Source organism: Triturus cristatus, chromosome 3_2, assembly GCF_964204655.1.
Source record: "Triturus cristatus chromosome 3_2, aTriCri1.1, whole genome shotgun sequence".
Lineage (NCBI taxonomy): Eukaryota > Metazoa > Chordata > Amphibia > Caudata > Salamandridae > Triturus > Triturus cristatus.
The window spans coordinates 975772085-975792040 of record NC_140584.1 but is presented as its reverse complement, the minus strand read 5'-3'; the positions used below and the strand labels follow the sequence as shown (position 1 = coordinate 975792040).

At 44.1% G+C, this 19956-nt stretch overlaps 1 protein-coding gene across 2 annotated transcripts in view; it reads right to left on the bottom strand.

The window, feature by feature from the left end:
* Positions 1-2073: 2073 nt before the first annotated feature.
* Positions 2074-19956, bottom strand: part of LOC146858915 (galectin-9-like) — a 50403-nt gene continuing 32520 nt past the window's right edge. For both annotated transcript variants that reach the window (XM_085649555.1, XM_085649556.1), the window contains 4 exons: positions 13117-13158; positions 10424-10512; positions 5468-5624; positions 2074-3551 (listed from right to left, as the gene is read on the bottom strand). In XM_085649555.1, the coding sequence (XP_085505681.1) occupies positions 3405-3551; positions 5468-5624; positions 10424-10512; positions 13117-13158 (435 nt within the window). In that variant the 3' untranslated portion in view covers positions 2074-3404. The remainder of the gene's footprint in view (positions 3552-5467; positions 5625-10423; positions 10513-13116; positions 13159-19956) is intronic.

The window sequence follows — 19956 nt, the reverse complement described above, 5'->3', positions numbered from 1 at the left end:
GTGTCTGATCTTGTTTTGTGCAACCTTGACCACTTACATGATCTATATCTGTAGTTTCTGTTTAGTGCTCCAGCAGCCTCAGGACTGCTTCAGGGCACTAGCTAGGGATTGGGATTGAGAGTAGGGTTAAAGTAGGTTCAGCAGGTACTGAGAAGGTATCAATTGAGAATGGGTTAGTCTATAGAAAGTGTGTTTCGAGATATTTGGCATACGTTTTAGAGTCCACCTTGTGGTGGAGAATTCATAGGAAGAGACTACCACAAGTATAAGCCTAGCGTGTGGCATGATCGCTTATTAAAACATGTCTATCATCAATGTGAAGCGATAACCTGTTCTGGGGCCAGCTGTAGCCTTTATTTAGGCCTATCTGCATCTCCACTGAGGCCGTGCATCCAGAATGCTACAGCCGAGTTTTCACTAAAACTTAGATCCCTTCTTTGGCTCCTGTTGCCAAGGATTGCTCATCTGAAGGCGCTATGCATTGTGCACCAAACCAATCTTCAGTGTCGTTCTCTTTCCTCCCTATCTGCTTCTTGATCTGTGAATTTATAAAGGGATAGAGACATCAGCTCCGATGCTTTAATGCTAGTTGCTTTGTGTGCTTGAGCAAAATAGGGTGGGGGCAATCCAAAGCCCATATTTATTTAAATAATTGAAGATCATTTTAGATGTAGAAAGGATTTGAAAACAGCTCTATCCATTTTAAAGCCATACTACAATTTACAATTGCTGCTTCCTATGGTCGATTTCTGACAGACTTTCATGCCAAGATGCTACACTCTTAGCACTTATGCCCTTAATGTTCTAACATAATAAAACCACCATCTCAACAGCAAACAGTGTGCCGGCCAGTTGCATGCACAGGCAGGGGCCAGACCAGTGATGGAGGCTTCTCCCCTCTTTTACCTCTGTTTAAAGGCTTCACAAACTATTAATTCACCCCTGTTTCGCATCGTCCTTACCCTTGTCTCGATCTACCTCTTCAAAGCTTTGATGGGGCCTGCCTCCAAAACATTATGCTCCGTTGGGGGAGGGGGGGGTACCCATTTTATCACAAAGTTTAAAGACCACTGCCTTGGATAGTTCAGGATGTTCAGGATGCACCGGGTGTCGCCACAGTAAGCAGGAATAAGGTTATTCTGACCATTTGTTTGGACATCCATAAATGTCTGCCAGATGGTCCGTCTGACAGGCAGATTACTTCCTGCGAGAAGAACAATATTTATTTATCAGTCTTCACGTCATCAGTTACTTTCCGCACCAATCTGCCACTACATGGCAGAGGTATTTTTGCTATAGAAACATCCCACCACCCCCAATTCAGAGCTATTCCCCCAACAAAGGTTATTTCCTAGTTAGAGGTCTGTTTACCACCAGTCAGACTGCACCCAGCCTCTCCCAAGAAGCTTCTAGAGATTGAGTTTATATTCCGAGCTGTGCAGACCACTGAGGGTCAGTGCGTCTCATCTCCTTGAAGACATCCACCCCCCCCCCCACGTGCCGATCGGCATATCTCCCACCTCGGATCCATCTGGCTAGTGTGAGGGTACCACTGCACTGAACACAGACTCAGCCTGCACTGAACACAGACTCAGCCTGAACAAGAGGCAGCCACGGACACAGTGCACTCTTTCATCAATACTACATTGTGTGAACGGTTGTGTGAGGGACCCCCCACCTCATAGGGCCTGATTCAGATTATCCCAGTGAATGGGGTCAAGGAATTACTGGGGTATGAAGAGCTGGCGCGGTATGGCGCTTCCTCCCAATAAATGATGCAGTCACGCAGTAACAAACTATTACCTGCTCCTTTCCTGCATGGTTATCTCTGATTCCAGGAGCTTTTCTGGTCCCACTTACCACCTGCTCAAAACAGGTCTTGAAGGGCTCCCGGGAGGGGAGAGGGGCAAAGTGGGTTGCTGTGATGTCCAGAGGGTGTCGGGCCGGGGAAGGCTAAGGGACTCGGGGCAAAGGAGCGTTCCACTCTTACTAAATGTATCAAATTTGCATTAGAAACCCAACGTTAGAAGTTCATGTTTGAATTAAAAAAATGAAGACAGCAGGGATCAGAAATCTTGAAAACTATACTTTATTTTTAAAAGCAGGATTACAAAACATAAGCAACTTTGTGGTGTATAGGTAACTTCAGTGTTCACTAAAAACCTCTTTTTAAATATGCATCGAATCAGTTCACGTTGAAATGACATTTGTGCAGTAAAGATGAACTGAACAGTCTTAAAAACGAGGTGGTGTACAAAATGGAAAAAGAACTGTTTTTAAGATTAAGTTCCAATATAATTTTAACTTCAATAATAATAGAATACATGAAAAATAAACTGCACACAAGGTAGGGCTTCAAAAACACAGAGCAAATCTTAGGGGAGACAGAACATGCATGCGTGTGCTATTCTGGTCATGGAGTCACCAGGCTGTTGGGTGATGATTGCAGGTTTGCTTTGATTTATTATGTAGGCAATAGCTAGAGCCGACGTGACAAATGGTTCACAAAGCTAAAAATATGCTGGATTTCCAGGATAACCACTGACTTTGTAAATGATTTCCATGTATATTCAATGCGCCTTGTTTATGTCATGCCACCAGGGCCAGCTCTACAAGGCGGCACCAGATAGCTCCAACAACCAGCAGCAAAAGTCTGCCATACGTGATGCCCCCTAGGAAGGCATTACCTGAGGCAGCGAGAATGTGTGCCCAAGTCCTGAACTGACCTAACACATATAAACCAAATGGGTCAGTGTACATACATGGGGTGGCATGTTGGTAAGATGAATTGCACACATTTGCGACTGGGTGAAATGCAGGGAATAGGTACATGGGGTGAAGGAGTTAATTAGCAAGGCCAGCTATAAAACATATTCATATATTGAATGCCACTGTTTGGAAATACTCTATAGATAGCACACAATGCCACAGGAGCATATTAATGTCAGATGCACACTAAACACATTCTGATACCTCAACATTTCTTCCCGTGTGCCTACTCCCTTATAGTTACTAAGGTCCGGGTTTGTAAATAAATTTAAAATAAATTTGTATTTTCCTTTTCATTTTACCCAATTAGAGTAAAAATCAGTTTAGTTCACAGAATGCGAAAAAAGAGAAAATTACAGAGATACCCATCCACACCCTTTTCTAAGCCACATAACTCACTCACACATCACTAGTAATAAGGATTTAGAAACAGAGATCATTTGGAATGTTGTACAGACAACAGACCATGATTCAGTTATACCCAAAGTTTTCACATTTTAATATGTTGTTTCATTATTAATTCAACCATTCAAACTCCCAGTTCAGGTCTCCTTCAAATATTTATCAACCAGTAACTAGCTGTCATGATTGCTGCATGCTTTCCTTATTACCCAGGTACAATAAAGGCGCTTCCTTTACGCTTGCACGTATTGCAGTACCACATCGCCGTCCACCTCCAGTTGGTCGATCTGCTGGAAGTGGGGCACTCGGTGGTTGTAGTTGAAGAGGTGCTGGCCATTGACAGTCACGGAGAAGCAATGGTGTTCGCATAAAATTACAATCTGCAACAGAAAGAAAAATCTATGAGGGTGTACTCATAATCAAGACCATGACTCCCTCATGTTCAGAATGCCCTAAAGGTAAGAAGAAGAAAGTTATTCAATTGAGACGGTGGAAAACAGACACTGGAGGTGGCAGATGGGGACTGTGGCCTATTGGTCAACTTCATCATGTTTAAGTCTTACAGACTCCACCTATGTTTGATGTTCAAAACAAAAATGTTTTTTTCCCACAATATGTGATTTTTAGACGCAACCACTAGTGGTAAACTAATGTTCAACATGTGAATGTGCCATAGGTGCAGGCTGCAAAATGGAATAGCAGGCTCAATTCCTGTGCCTATCTGCTATTAGAACATTGGAATGCTGAGCGCTCCATTGAAGACAATGAAATGAGCATGCAGCTTGGGCCTTTACAGCTGGAGCGGGTCTTTAATTTCTGGTAGAGCTCACTATCGCAGGCTCTAAAGCTATATTGTGTAAGTATTCCAACATTTATCTTTGGTGTTCTGTATAGAGTAAAAGGAATAAATACATTAAATACATTAAATACAGTAGAAAGAGGTAGATTAAAGCAAAGATGGGGCAAGAAAGAGAGCCAAGAAGGACACATTAAGTAAAGATGGGGACACATTAAGTAAAGATGAGAAAGAAGAAGATGTGTTAAGGGGAGAATAATCAAAGTAAATACAGGGTTGAAAAAAAAGTTAGCAATTGAGAGCAGGAACAGAGGCGCACATCGAAGCAAAGATAGGCAGAGGGAAGTAGAGATTCAAGAATAGACTGGAAAAGGTGTAGGAAGAGCAAAGGAAAAGGATTTAGATCAACGTATGCACTGTTGTGCTTTTAGTTGCCCATGCTGCACTGCTGTACGAAAGTTCTGCAATATGGTTTGATGTTATGCCTCCATGTTTGACCATAATTCCGGGACTCTTCGGGATGGGGCTATTTTGTAGATTGTGAATATTGTGAAGTTGCTAATGTTTATTGGGCATACGCTACACTGCCCGCAGATAGATTGTTATGAAAATATAAATAAAGATATAAAAAAAAGAAGAGAAGATGGACATAGTTGAGAGAAGTGCACAGGGAAAGGATTGTGTATTTTAAGGGCTTCATCTTTGAGGTATCACAGAAAGAGGCAAATGAATTTCATTTACCCTGCGCTCACTTGCTCAAGTCAGTGGCGTAATGATACTAGAGGGGGCCCTCTGCAAAGTTCATGCAGGGGACCCGTAAGCTCCGGACCCAGTCACGGGCTCTTAGGCCCGCTCGCGCACGGTGCCGAGGGGGCCACTGGAGCTCTGGATCCCCTGCACCGCAGGCTATTGGTACGCCACTGGCTCAAGTGTTTAAGAATATGCCTTGTAGAAACAAACTTGTATCACCCAGCGAGGTTTGCAGAGCCCTGCAAACAACAGTGAGTGGCAATGATGTTAGGTCTCAGTGGTGGGGCTCTTTAGCATTGAGCTCAAATGATTGACCACTCCAGACCCAGCATCAGTGTATCTCATCTCAGAACACACAACTATTTGACTTCCATCAATCTCCCACAATCACGTTACCTCTGGTGGAATGGAAGCAAAGATCTGAAGATGGAAAAGGGATAGATGGAAGTAAGGGAGGAAGTGTACAGGGGAAGTAGCTGCTCAACAAAAAACACGAGGGCCTCAAAAGCCAGAGAAATGTGAGTTGTATTAAGCTGCCATTAGGGCTAGTGGGGAGTGTGCTGGACAATCCTCTGAGAGCATAGCTACTGCATTACTAGAGGGTGTGCTTGGATCCTGCTAACCAACAGCCTATAGTTTCTTGTCCGTCCACTTCCTCATTTAGCCACATTAGGTGTGCTGATTGTTATTTAATACATGTCTATTGCCCTAGGACCTTACGATATTGTCTTTCTTCCACATTTATCTCACCATAAAGCCCTGCCCTTTACAAAAGGGCATGGCCCCTCCTCGCTCCTCCGATCCCCAGTGGTTGTTCAGGTAACTGTTTCGAACAATGGTGTTCTCGTCGAAGCGCGGGTTCAGGTGGAAGGCAGTGCCGCCGTGGAACTTCAGGTTGACATGAAACCTACAATACAATCAGACCATTGGTTCAGCATCGTTTTACTGTGGGACGTTTCCTACTGTGCAGTGAACACCCCACAGTGAGTCCCACTACCCTGGATGCCAAACTTCCCTCGTATCACAGCGCCTTGACTGCAGATAGTTGTGCATAATGAGCATAGTCCATTTGACTGGTCTTCTCCAAAGCAAATGCTGCGTAACCTTATGGTGTAACAACTTTATAAACATTATCCCCTAGCAAACCGAAATATATAAATATTCTTTATACAGCAGAATACACTGCGTGCTTATTGAAGGGAAAAATTTACAACATATTCATCTGGTATTGTTGGGCTGACTAAAAAAGGAACGTTTCGTAAAAGCACAATTCAGAAAAGCAAAATAGGGAGATTCACTGGAATGAAGCCACTCTAACTGCAGTTTTTAGGTCTCGTCTGAGACAGCGCTTTAGCGCTGCTCTGGCGAGACTTATAGTAAGCGAGTTTTGGAAGTGCAAACAATGGCTTTTCAGGCCTCCAAATACAGTGCATGTGCCCTGGGCGCGCGCACCATTTGGCAGCCTGAAAAGCACTGCCTGATCACTTGCTTTGATGTCCTCAGTGAGCCACGCGGCCACTGAGGACATCAAAGTGCACACCATTTGCCACCCCCTTGTTTTTTCCTTTGATCCCTATCTTTCCCTTCCTCAATCTCACCCTCTCCCTGCCTTTTACAACTGCGGCCCGCACCACTGCGCCCGCCCCCACTCCCCCCTCCCACTCCCTCCTCGTCAGCTTCAGTGCGCTCTTGTTCTGTGCCACTCGTTTTTCCTCGTTTTTTGTGCCTTTCTGCCCTCTGTTCCACTCGTTTTCCCTCTTTTTGTGCCTTTCTGTCCTCTGTTACACTCGTTTTCCCTCTTTTTTTGTTCCTTTCTGCCCTCTGCTCCTCTCGTTTTTGTGCCCTTCTGCCCTCTGTTCCACTCGTTTTTTGTGTGCCTTTCTGCCCTCTGCTCCTCTCGTCTTTTGTGCCCTTCTGCGCCACTCTTTTTTGTGCCTTTCTGCCCTCTGTGCCACTCGTTTTCCACTCTTTTTTTGTGCCTTTCTGTCAGAGGCGCAACTAGAGCCAAATTTCGGGGGGGGCTGAGCAAAACTTTCGGGGGGGGGGCTGAGCAAAAATTTCGGGGGGGCTGAACTTTAAGGAATAGGCAGAGTGGAGCTGCAGGGGCTCTTAGATGGGGTGAAACAACAGCAAGGCCTCATTAACATGCAAATGGTCTTTTAAAGACCTGTGAAGTGCTCGGGTGCGGCTGCTTTTTTGCCCTGGAAGGTGTCTCAGCCTGGGCTGCCACACACGACGGGGGGGGGGGGGGGGGGGGAGGCTGAAGCCCTGTGAGTCCAATGGGTGTTGCGCGCCTGCTTTCTGTCCTCTGTTCCACTCGTTTCCCTCTTTTTTTTTTTGTGCCTTTCTGCCCTCTCTTCCACTCGTTTTTTTGAGCCCTTCTGCCCTCTGTGCCACTCGTTTTTCCTCGTTTTTTGTGCCTTTCTGCCCTCTGTTCCTTTCGTTTTTCTGTGCCCTTCTGCGCCACTCGTTTTTTTTCCCTTTTGCCCTCTGTCCCACTCGTTTCCCCACCGCTGTGCCCCCTGTGGACCCCTTCCAACACTACATATTCACCAAAGGATTGTGTGTGTGTGTGTGTGTGTGTGTGTGGGGGGGGGTGTGCGTGTGCGTGTGTGTGTGTGTGTGTGTGTGTGTGTGTGTGTATATATATATATATATATATATGAAAGCATGTGATGTCCTGGGTTGGGGGACGGCGCTCTTCGGTCGGGGGGGTGCGTGAAACAGCCGGTAGGACAACCGGTATGAACAAGAAGCAGGAGACCTCTGAGCCCAGAGGTCAGGAGTACACGCACTCACACGGAATCCAAGATTTTGATTTTCAATTCGTTTTAATCCAAAAGAAAGTTCTTCAGCACAACACAGCCAGTCAACAACAACACTGGCCCAACGCGTTTCGGTTCTCACTCGAACCTTGATCACGGGTTACCAAACAAAATGGCCAGACATTATTTATGTCAATTATTACTACTACTTCCTGTTTAAGCATTTGCAAAGCATGCTGGTCATTGTAGTACGTGTATTTTCGATTTGTGCTGGTGAGTTCACAAAAGCAAAATTTACCAAAATTAAACTCAGGTAACTGGCAGAGAGAAAGCGAATGCAAAAATTAAGCATAATTACAATCCTCAAGTGGAACGCTAAAGGCAACGCTATTGCGTTTGCCTAGAAAGAAGCTGCAGGCTTTTAGGCCTATTTCGTGTTCTATGTTTGTATACAACTTGTGTCAATGGACGTAGTTTCTTTGTATACAAACATAGAACACGAAATAGGCCTAAAAGCCTGCAGCTTCTTTCTAGGCAAACGCAATATTCAATTCAAACAACACAACTCCATGTTGTTACAAATGATTAATCTATGCTTGCAAAATAACATCTTTACTTTCAACAGAAAACATTACCAACAAATGAAAGGTACAGCCATGGGCTTTTCATTTTCACCGAATTTTGCCAATCTTGTAATGGGGTGGTTCGAACAGAAAATCGCGTGGAACAGTGAAAATGACCATCATGTACAAAAAATCATTGCATGGTGGCGCTTCATCGATGATTTATTCATAATATGGGATGGTACTAGTGAAGAATTCGCAACATATTATCAAGTTTTGAACAACAATGAAACCAAGCTACAATTCACCTACGAAATCAGTTCAACCAAAATCTCATTTCTTGACATCGAAATTTATGTACAAAATAACACAATACAAACCACCCTTTTCAGAAAACAAACAGCCACCAACTCAGTTCTGCACGCGGACAGTTTCCACCCCACTAATCAAAAATGGAACATACCGTATGGGGAATTTTTACGTCTACGTAGAAACTGCTCCGCAGACAATGATTTTGAACACCAGAGCAAAGCAATGGCAGCAAGATTCCAAAGAAGAAAATATCCAGACAGGATAATCCAAACAAGTCTCAAAAAAGCAAAGGAAAGGAATCGTATGGAGATTTTGAAAAATAAACCTAAGGCTACTCAGAATGATTTCACAAAAATACGCCTCATCACAACTTTTTCAACTGAAACCAGTGATATAATCAATATCTTGAAAAAACATTGGGGTATCCTAAAACTAGACACCACCATTGCAGACCTGATTGGAGATCATCCGGAGGTCACCTACAGAAGAGCACCGAATCTAGGTGACAAACTCACACGCAGCCATTTCAAAATCAAGCCACAGAACCCATGGACCAACATTGAGGGTTTCTGGCCATGTAAGAACTGCAAAGCTTGCAAAATTGTCATCCCCAAAAAAGAGGTGGAAGGCAGAAGTGGAGGAAACTGGAAAATTCAGCAACATATTTCTTGCAAAACCAAATATGTGGTGTATGTTGTTGAATGCCCCTGCAATCTAAAATATATTGGAAGTACTATTTGTGAAATCAAGAAACGCATTCTGGAGCACATCAGAGCCACTGTTAACATAGATCGCTCAAATGCCATTGCCAAGCAGCATTCTGGTACTTTACGTTTCTAGCCTTATTTTACAAATGCCAACACCGAAGAGTCTTTATGTATCAAGGTCCAAAGGTGGTGAAAGCATTGTGCTTTGCCAACCAACAGGGAAAGGACAATCAGAATATCATCGATGCTAGAATGGTAAGCTGCATCTGTCAAAGTGATTGAAGAACTCTAGCTGAAGAAAAGTAGGGTTTGACCCCCCTTATCATTTGGTTTCTGCACATTTTACACTCAGATTCCACGAGTAGATGGAAAGCTGCAGACAAATTTATCACCACCATCGGGACCGTGCCCAAATAACAGTGACCTGTAATAATGCCTACACATATACGCTATCATATGAATGTTCCAGGGAAGCTAAAAGCAGTAGCGGTTGCTTGGATATATTTAGGACAACCAGGGTATTTGAAACAGATGATGCAACCTGGGTCTGTTAAGATAGCACACCTTTTTTAACCACACCTTTAAACTACATCAGAAGGTCAAACAGGTCCTCCAAGGCCACCTTGACAACTACAATTCCTGGTGGCATCTAAGCTATCTGTGAACCTGGAGACCCTGTGTACAAGTCTAAGCCACGATACAGCGTAGAGGGAGTTAAATCAAGAAAGAAAGGCAGATGTAAACAAGCATTTGCAATGCAATAGGTCTCGCATTATAAAAGTGTGAGCAGCTGGCATTGCTAATAATAATGCAACACTAGCTATTGGCTTTGTAAATGATAAATAAATGCCATTATGTGTTTGTTTTATAAAATAGATTAAAAAAGGCATTGTCATGAACAATGCCAATAGCTTAAACTTTTGCAAATGCGAGACCTATTGCATTGCAAATGCTTGTTTTATTAAGACTTCAGCACTAATGCTATATGTGCAACACGAAATGCCAAATATATAGACCACAGCTAACACGATATTGTTAGAATGCAATCCCAAAAATGCTGTTAAAGTAGCAGCTCGACCTGAGCTCCGCCACCTCTAATGCAATGTAGTTGACATCAGACATTGACTCCCATAAGACATCATCTATGACATCATCATCGATGGGCCAGCACTGAAGTATCCCAGAAAAGCACATTTACTTTGATGTTTTGAAAATCCATAAATCATATTTCAATGAAACAAAAAGTTCATCCTTGTTCACATATATTCAGATAATGCTGGAGCATCTGAAATATAATAACATGTTTCCAAGTGACAGTGTGCATCACTCTCTGTGTAAGGATCCTCAAGGCTGGTTTACCTGTTAGCATGGTGCGGAACGGTCCCGGAAATTGTGATTACTTTAGAAGGGTAGCAACCCCCATGGAGCTGTGAGTGGTACGGCACGGGCTGCAAAAAACAGAAGGAAAAAATGAAACAGAGAGAAGACTGATATAATCTGCAGATCCAGAAGAACTAATAGTTAAACCATGTAAGATGCTCATTTTGCTGGCAACCAATCAAATATTTATTAATCACAAAAATAAATACAAATATAGCGAATATTAAATAATTGTTCAATATGATTTAATCCGGTAAATGGTATGGCTCTAAAGCTTAGCGTGGCTGTCCAACTATTACCTGGTTAGCCATTTATTTTAATAGGAGTATGTCTGTAACAGAAACCTTGCTCCACAGGGCAGTAGAAAATGAGGATTTGCATACACGGTGATGCCTTGTAACCAAGCAATATTTTTTTTCTAAATTTTGGGGAGGTTGTTTCCTGTTGGAGTAGCTAGAGCAGTGTGTGCACCACTGTGTGCCAGTCATCCCGGTCCTCAGTCTCCTGCAGTTTCCTTCCTTTAACTGGTAGTTGTTTGCAGAGACTTGATGCCCAAAGGGCAAACAGTGAATCTCTGATCTCATGAGTTGCAACAATTGATGTTATGCACTTGCACCGTGGCCTTGAAATTTGGAATTAATGTTTAGAATGAAAGGTATGGAGTCTGATTCTTTTTAGGCCAAGCAATAATTGATATTGGAAGTTCTGCAGTCTCATGATTATTTGTAAAATTCATGCTTTGGGTATTAAATTAGGGACTGTAACAACAACTAAACTATCACTCTAGATCTACTGCTCAGCAGGTCTCTTTATATGAATAGTCAATCTTCTGAACAGACTGAAGTCAAAGTTGATGATTTCAATTGCATTGTTCATAGAGAATTGAAAAATGTACGCTGCTGACATATATACACGACCGCTACAGTCAATAAAGTACGGAGGCAAACTGTTGAAAGGCTAAAGTTTGTGTGCTTCACGTGTTGTCGAGTCTCCTGTTAAGACTCATCCATAATTTTTATTGTCAATGTTTTAAATGGATACTCAACTATATAAACACAGGCAGAGCAGTATGTAAAAATGCTACTTTTTTAGTTAACAGTTGCAAAAGTATTAACTGCATACAGACAGACTACTTCAGGTGCTCCTTCCTTGACATCTTGCCTCCTTTCTAGAAGTTCTGTCTTCCAAATGACAGGAGACTGCTCTGTGGTACATGACTTATATTGGTTGTGACAGTAAAGTGGTCAAACAGACCTATGGCTAACCATATGTAGAGAGTGGTCTTTGGGTCCATTGGCTCTGTTGGACCTGCCTCTTTCGGTCACTGGTTTGAGACATTGTCAATCACAGGATTAGAGTGTTCATCTCTCATCTAATGCTGCTGGCTATTTGCGTGTACCCTTCCAACTCTACTCTAGTGCTTGCATTAAACCTCAAGAGGAACTACTTTACAACAATAGCCCTCTCTGTCCCTGCCTGATGGCTCCCTCCCACCAGTGTGGTTGACTCTAATGTGCTAACAAAGCATGGGTTAGCACGTTAAACCCAGGCCCATTGGCTTTTCCATTGCTCATTTAATTTTGTTTTCAATTTATTAAAAGTACATCCTCTTCACGACTAATACTAAAAGTACTGGGAAACTTTAAATGAAAGGAAAATGTCTACTAAGTGGCTGATTATTATGATGTAGGGCGGAATTGCCTCCACCCGACATCGTCTCGGTCATGGGACTGACCAACACTCGGTCGGTGGTCCCGACCGGGCCATTAGAATGCGACCAAACCCTGTTTGGTCGCATTCTTATATTTTACAATGGCAGCATGTATTCCGGCCTTAAACCCGCCAGAATTCATGCTCCCATTTTAAAATGGGAGGTGCAGTTGATCCCTGCACCCCGTGCCTGCCACGGGGTGCAGGGATCAACAGGGGGCACCATATGGGACCCTTCTGGGGGCCCCCAAAGTCAAGTTCCGACAGCCTTTCTGTCGGAAAGGCTGATACAGAAAGGCTGCTGAAACCCGACATCGTAATCCAATGGCCAGAAAGAGCCGCCCTTGGGATTATGGCCGCATTCCAACTGGCCGACGGGCTCTCCGAGCCCGCCGGAAGCCAGCCGTAATGACTGTTCAGATTCCTTTCTGACGGCCTCCATTGTAATGAGGCGGTCGGAAAGGAATCCAACCGGCCTATTACAATGCATTCAGAAATGCTCTGACCAGCGGTCGGAGCCTTTTCCGACAACATCGTAAATGGCCCCCAAAGTGTTAGTTTTAGATCAAAAGTTTCATTTGAATGTCGCTTGGATGTGGGCAACTACTTTAAGGATGAGCTTGTGCTTGGGAGCAGTTTTGTTACTAAGGACATGGCAAACCTGAAATCTTATAAAAATATATTGACCACTGCAATTTCTATTTTTACGATGGACCACTTCAGGTAACAATGGGGAGGTCATATTTTTACACTAATTTGTTTGTCACACCGGCGTTTTTGGTTATTATATACAAAAACCAACACTGACAACCTTCAAATAAGCTTGATGAAAATTAGACAAATAATTATTGACATGACTAGAAAAGTAGTGTGAAATCTGATCTCGTCCAAAAAGATAGAAGCAAAAACATGATGGCTAGCCCACTTGAAAACGACCTTTCAAATCCAAATAAGGTTCTTACACATTGTTGGCAATGCGGCGGGAACTGTGGAGTTGGATATGGCTATAAGAGGTGAAAAATAAAAGAAACAAATGTTAGTTTTAATGTATGACAGCGTACTGCATCAAGGTTACTGTATGAAATCTACATACACTTTTCAAAATCAGAATGTTGTGATTGGAACACATTATGTTACAGTGACAGTAAGAATTCACATATATACTGGAAAGAATACTCCAGAGCTGTTTACAACTTGCTGACACTCCTTTCTCCCACATATAAGCAATCATTCCAGTGATACAGATTTTTTATACTTTGTTGAGAAGGTTATGTGCTTTACAGCCAGGTTCAGCATGGGGTGTAAATGTAAGAGTCTTTGTTTTAATGGTGGGACAAATAACTCATAATCAAGAGACTAAAGGGGGAGACAACTTAATGGGGATCCATAGAGAAAATATATACTGCACGATTATACCGACAACCTTCCCGCTCCCACCAACAGTTCTCTAGATGTTTTCAGCCACCTACCTTAACACATCTATGTAACACTATCGAGTCCCCCCACGCTCCGCCCAAACAATTTGTATTTGCCAAGCTTACTTACAAGCACACCATTCCCCCTAATCATAAACATTTCTGTGATTAAAGCAGGATACATTTACATCTGGTTTTAAGATGCTTTGTAGTGGAAGGGCTACGAATTCATCCCAGCTCCAAACCTTATGACCACAAAAAGAAGACCATGCTTTAGCCATGATATTACCCAATGACTCTAAATTATTTTTATAGAATTAATTTCTAACCGCTTTCCCTTAACAGAATACATTTTTTTTTTTTTTAAACAGAGATTTGTTAACTTTCTCTCGCCAGGAAGGCATCATGGGCCCCATGTACGAAGCATTTCTGCGGTCAGAAACGGCCAATCTGGACTTTTTCGACCACAAAATTGCTTTTACATGTGTACAATACACAAATTGCGATTCGGTAACACGTTACAGAATTGCAATTTGTGTTTGTAACTCGGTTTTTGAAAGGGGCATCTTTAGGGTGTCCCTTCCAAGTACCGGATCTGAATGGGATGCATGAATTTTTTTTAGACCAAATTAGGGTCACAAAACATTCATTTTTTACTACCTCCTTGAAGGAGGTGGCAACCCTTTCTCAAATGGTTAGGGTTCCTCAGAGGAGCCCTTCTCTTTTGAGAATGGAAAACAAATATTTTTTAAGAGCAGGCAAATAGTCCCACGGACCACTGTCTACTCTTAACAAGCATTTGCAATGCAATAGGTCTCGCATTCACGCGAGTTTGAGCTATTGGCATTGTAATTGACAATTACTTTTATTTATGTTTTGATTTTTAAAACATAAATAAAAGGCCTTGTCATTTACAATGCCAATAGCTCTAAATCTCGCAATTGCGAGACCTATTGCATTGCAAATGCGTGTTACAAAATGTGACGTTTACTGCACACATTTTAAACATTCTGCCTCCACCAAATGACGCTGCAGGATGCCCGGGATATAACGTATGCTGTCTGCAGAGACAAAGACATGTGGTTTGTGTGATATGCAACCCAACCCAAGCCTAGCTGAATACAGTGTGGTTTATCAGAGCCATATATTTTAGCGTGCGCGGTTCTGCTGCAGTCCGTAATTTGAAGCGGAGGGATGTGCCACTCAAAAATGAATGCAGATGGAAACAAACATATACACTGCCGAAGAGCGACACAGACAAAATCGCAAACACTCTGGTACTATGTAAAGCTGAAACCAAAGGCATGCGCCCCGCCACAAAGAGAATGCCCATATGCCGTTCACGGCAAAACTAGAAAGAATGCAGAACCCCAGGCTCAACAAGCGGCTCACATCTCCTCGCCTATGCAAAAAAAAAAAATAGTAAATAAAAACCACAGAAAGAAGAGCAAGTTGGGCGCGAAGAGACTTACTCAAGTTCGGCAGAAAGGATCGGGGATAAGTTTGATGATGTCTCAAAATTAAAAGACTGCATGTCATGGCTCAATACGTGTTTTTGTTTTTTTAAATCTTAATTTATACTTGTTTTCCATCCAATATAAATATGCCAAAGCTGGTTTAAGATAGTGAGTCGATATCATAGGCTTCAATTTAAGAAACAAATATTTTATTAAAGTGATGACACCCTACTATACATAGATACTAGTAGCCACTGGGGAATACAAGTCCCTGCAGTTGTTTAACAAAGGGGGATTTCTTTTTCAGCGGCTGTGTTGTGAAAAGCTAAATGCAGTCTCTCAAATTGAAGGTATCCAATGTCTGGAGCTGGACGACCCAATATCTTGTACTGTGTGGAGGGAGCATCATTATTTTTGGGGAAAAGCAAAGACCAGCAAGACAGCTAAAGCTATCTTTAGGCCAGATATAAAAAAGCAATCATAAGAGTGAACAGTTATTTTCTCTTTTAGCCTGCAATTGTACTTTCGTTGATGACATTTCTAGAAAAAAAAACACTCACTTCATTGCACAGTGTGTTTTGCCATTCTATGAAAAACAAAATACAGTTTTTGCTTTTTTCTCAGACAGCCATCAAATAAGAAATATTCTGTATTTTTAAAAGAGCAACAATTTGGTCCCAGGGTGACAGGTGTGGTAAGATGAAGGCAAACTCTTTAAGCTTTCTCTGAGTTTTAAGTAGATTTCGTATTTCACAACTAACTCAAGCCTCATCTAGGAGTGTTTTTGGGCTGAAAGATGCTGATGGATTTACCCCCTTATCCCTAACAGAAGACATCCTGGTGAGTCTAAAACCCGGACCAGCTCGTCTGTAAGCAGATATTGCTTCTATGTGAAATAGTCCAACCATATGTCCTCATTTTCCAAAGTAGTTTTTTATTGTAGCGTATCACTCTTGCTTTATCTTTCTAAAACGGGAGAGGAGTTGGCCTAACGGCTAGGGCGGTCGACCTCGAATCGGGGAACCGAGTTCGAGTCTCGCCAATGACGCTGAACATCCTGTGATTTTGGGCAAATCACTTAATCTCTCTGTGCCTAACAAAAATGAATGTGTCCTCATGTAACGCAACTGGTGCTATGTAAAGCGCTCTGATACCAGATACCGGGTCAAGTTTGCGCTATATAAAAGTACTAAAAAGTTATCTTTTCAAGAGTTTGCAAGATGTTGTGCTGTTGTGTTTACATCTATGCCAACGTTGTTTTGCAGAGTTAAACATTGTTCGTTACTAAGTTATATGTTGTCTTTGGGGCTAAATATGAAAGTGATATTGAGTGATGAAGAGGCTTGCAGGGCCTTGCTGATGCTCCGATACTTTCTGATATCGAAAATATCCTGGTGAGGATGCAACATGCAACAAGGCTCTATCTATCTCGAAGGCAACCTGGAATCTGTATTTTAGTCGCTTGTTCTCTTCCCTGGAAAGGCTGGCTCCCCTTTGACCCTGGTGACCTATCACGTCCTTAGTGTCTGTAGGGGCTTATCTGATCCCCTACCCCCTTGTACAGATGGAGGGAGGGAGGCCGGTGGAGCAGGGGGTGCGGGGAAAGCGGAAACACACAGTGGAGAAGAGGGGGCTAAATATGACGGAGAGAGAGAGGTGTACAGCGAGACAGAGACAGCACATAGAAGAACGAATAGTTTCTTACCTGTCGGTGTAGTTTTGCAGCTTGAAGATCTTTCTGGATTCACTATGCTGTGCATTATTCCGCGATCTTGTGGTTGGGTCCGGATTCGTAGTCTTTTCTTTGTTTTTTTTTTTTTTTTTCGTAGCCCAGGTGGGCGTCGACGTCCACCATTTGGTGCACCTCCCATGACGTCGTCGTGCTTCCTGCGGAAGTCCCACCTTTGGGGCGCCATCTTCGGGTTCTTTTTTCCTTTCCTTTTTTTTTTTTTTTTTTTTTTAACCCTAGGCGATTGATTAATCCTTCTTGTCCATTTTTCTGTATGTTTTCATTTCTTTGATCTTTTCCATTTTACCCCCTCTTCCTCCAGCCTCATCTTCCTGGCGGAGGTGGGTGGGTTCGCTAGTGAATCCAGAAAGATCTTCAAGCTGCAAAACTACACCGACAGGTAAGAAACTATTCGTTTTGCAGCGTGAATCTTTCTGGATTCACTATGCTGTGCATAGACTTTGTAGCGGTTTTCCTAATTCTGTGGCGGCTGGGTGGTAGATGAGCGTTGGTCGTTGAAAATGTGCTGAAGCACCTTCTGTCCAACCTGTGCTTCCTTGTTCATCTGAATGTCCACGCAGTAGTGTTTCGTGAACGTGTGCACAGATGCCCAAGTTGCCGCGAGGCATATGTCCTGGATGGGCGTGTTCGCCAGGAAGGCCACGGTGGCCCCTTTCTTCCTTGTGGAGTGAGCCTGCGGCCCCTCCGCTAGCTCCTGTCCAGCCTGTTTGTGGCAGAATTGAATAGTGAGGGCAATCCACCTTGCGATGGTGCCCTTAGTCACTGGCCTACCCATGAAGCTAGTAGCAAATGACACAAACAGCTGTTTCGACTTCCTGAGTTCCTTGGTTCTCTCAATGTAGTGCATCACCGCTCTTCTGGCATCGAGGGTGTGCAGTGCCTTTTCTGCGTTTGTAGTCGGGTTTTGGAAGAAACTTGGTATCTGGATACTCTGATTCATGTGGAACGCCGACACTACCTTGGGCATGAAGTGTGGGTCCGTTCTCAGGACTATTCTATCCTTGTGAATCTGAATGTAGGGTTCCTGCAGCGTTAGTGCTTGAAGCTCGCTCACCCTGCGTAGTGAGGTTATGGCCACCAGAAAGGCCGTTTTCATAGTCAACATCTGCAGTGTGGCCTTGTGAATGGGTTCAAACGGTGCCTTCATGAGCTCCGTCAGGACCACATTCAGATTCCATGCCGGCGGCGGCAACCTTTTCGGGGGGGCCACCCTTTTGGCTCCTTCCATGAATCTCCTCACCACCTGCGAGCTGAAGAAACTTCCACCTTTTTCACCTCTGGTGTAGGCCACGATTGCCGCTAGGTGTACCCTTAGTGAGCTCGAGCAGAGGTTACTCTTTAGAAGGTGTGTGAGGTACCTCAGTACTGTTGAGTCTCTTGTCATTCTGTTTTGCAGGCCCTTTTTCCGGCACCACACAGTGAACCTCTTCCATTTTGCGCTGTAGCATTTTCGTGTAGTTGGTTTCCTCACCTCCCGTAGCACTCGCATCGTGCTCGGCGGCAATCTTAGGTGTGCGAACTCTAGGTCTTCAGGAGCCATGCCGCCAGGTTGAGGGTCTCTGGCTCTGGGTGCAGGACCTCTCCGTTTTGCATTGAGAGCAGGTCCTTCCTCCTCTCGAACCTGTATGGGTTGCCTTGTGCCATTTCTTGAATTTGTGAGAACCATGTCTGCCTCGCCCACTGCGGAGCCACCAGGATCAGAGTCATGTTGCTGGTTCTGCACTTGTCGAGCACTCTGTGCAACAGGGGTATCGGTGGAAAGGCGTAGGCAAATGTCCTCGACCAGCTTATCCATAGGGCATTTCCCTTGGATTGCTGATCTGGTTGCCTGGACGCGAAGCTTTGGCATTTTGCATTGTGGCGTGTTGCAAATAGGTCTATTGTGGGAGTCCCCCATCTCCGGAAGAGTTTCTCCGTTTCCTGGCCATTGAGCTCCCACTCGTGTGATGCTGAGGTCTGCCTGCTTAGCCAGTCTGCCTCCACATTGTCCTTCCCCGGTAGGTGAATTGCCAGTAGATCTATCCTGAGAGGTATGGCCCATCTCCAAATCTCCTGAGCTAGGGATGAGAGTGGGAACGACTGTGTCCCCCCTTGTTTGTTGATGTAGAACATCGCCGTGGTGTTGTCTGTTTGGACCAACACCCTCTTGTTGAACAGGTGTCTCTGGAATGCCTTCAGGGCTAGCAGGATTGTTTTCAACTCGAGGTAGTTGATATGGCGGACCGCATCTGCTGGGGCCCATAGACCCCTCACTCTGAGGTTGTCCATGTGCGCTCCCCATCCCTTCTGCGATGCGTCCGTGGTAATGGTCACTGTTGGGATTGGTGGTGTCAGGCTTCTCCCTGTTGTTATGTTGTCTCTGTTCCACCAAGTTATCTCCTCCTGCACTGCGTGCGTAACAACCACTAGATCCTCCCAACTTCCGTTTGCTTGTGACCATTGCTGTTGTAGCCATTCCTGGAATGGTCTCATGTGCAGGCGTACATTCGGCACCAGCTGGATACAGGACACCATCATCCCCATCATCTTGCTCACAGCCCTCACTGTCAGAGCTCGCCCCTTCTGGTAGAGCTTCGCCTCCTTCAGTAGAGCCTCTGTCCTCCTGTCGCTGGGCACTACTGTACTGTTGCGGGAGTTGATCTTTGCCCCCAGGAAAATCTTCACCTGTTCCGGTTCCATCGATGATTTTCCCCAGTGGATCGAGAATCCCAGATTTGTGAGGGTGTCTGTTACGCGTTTTGCGTGCCTCTCGCACTTTTCGCGTGAGTTTGCCTTGACCAGCCAGTCGTCCAAGTAGGGGTAGACATGTATTCCCTGCCTTCGTAGGTGTGCCGCTACCGCCGACAGGCATTTTGTAAAGACCCTTGGTGCTGATTTTAATCCGAAGGCCAGGGTTGTGAACTGGTAGTGTTCCTGTTCGATGTTGAATCTTAGAAGGCCCTTGTGCCTTCTGTTTATTGGGATGTGAAGGTAGGCATCCTTGAGGTCCACGGTGACCATGAAGTCCCCTTCTCTTATCTGTGGCAGAACCTCCTGCAGTGAAGTCATTTTGAACCTTTGCGTTCTGATGAACTTGTTTAGGTAACGGAGGTCTAGTATGGGTCTGAGGTCTCCGTCTACCTTCGGAACCACGAAGTAGTTTGAGTAGACCCCTTTGTTGCGTTCTCTGAACGGCACTGT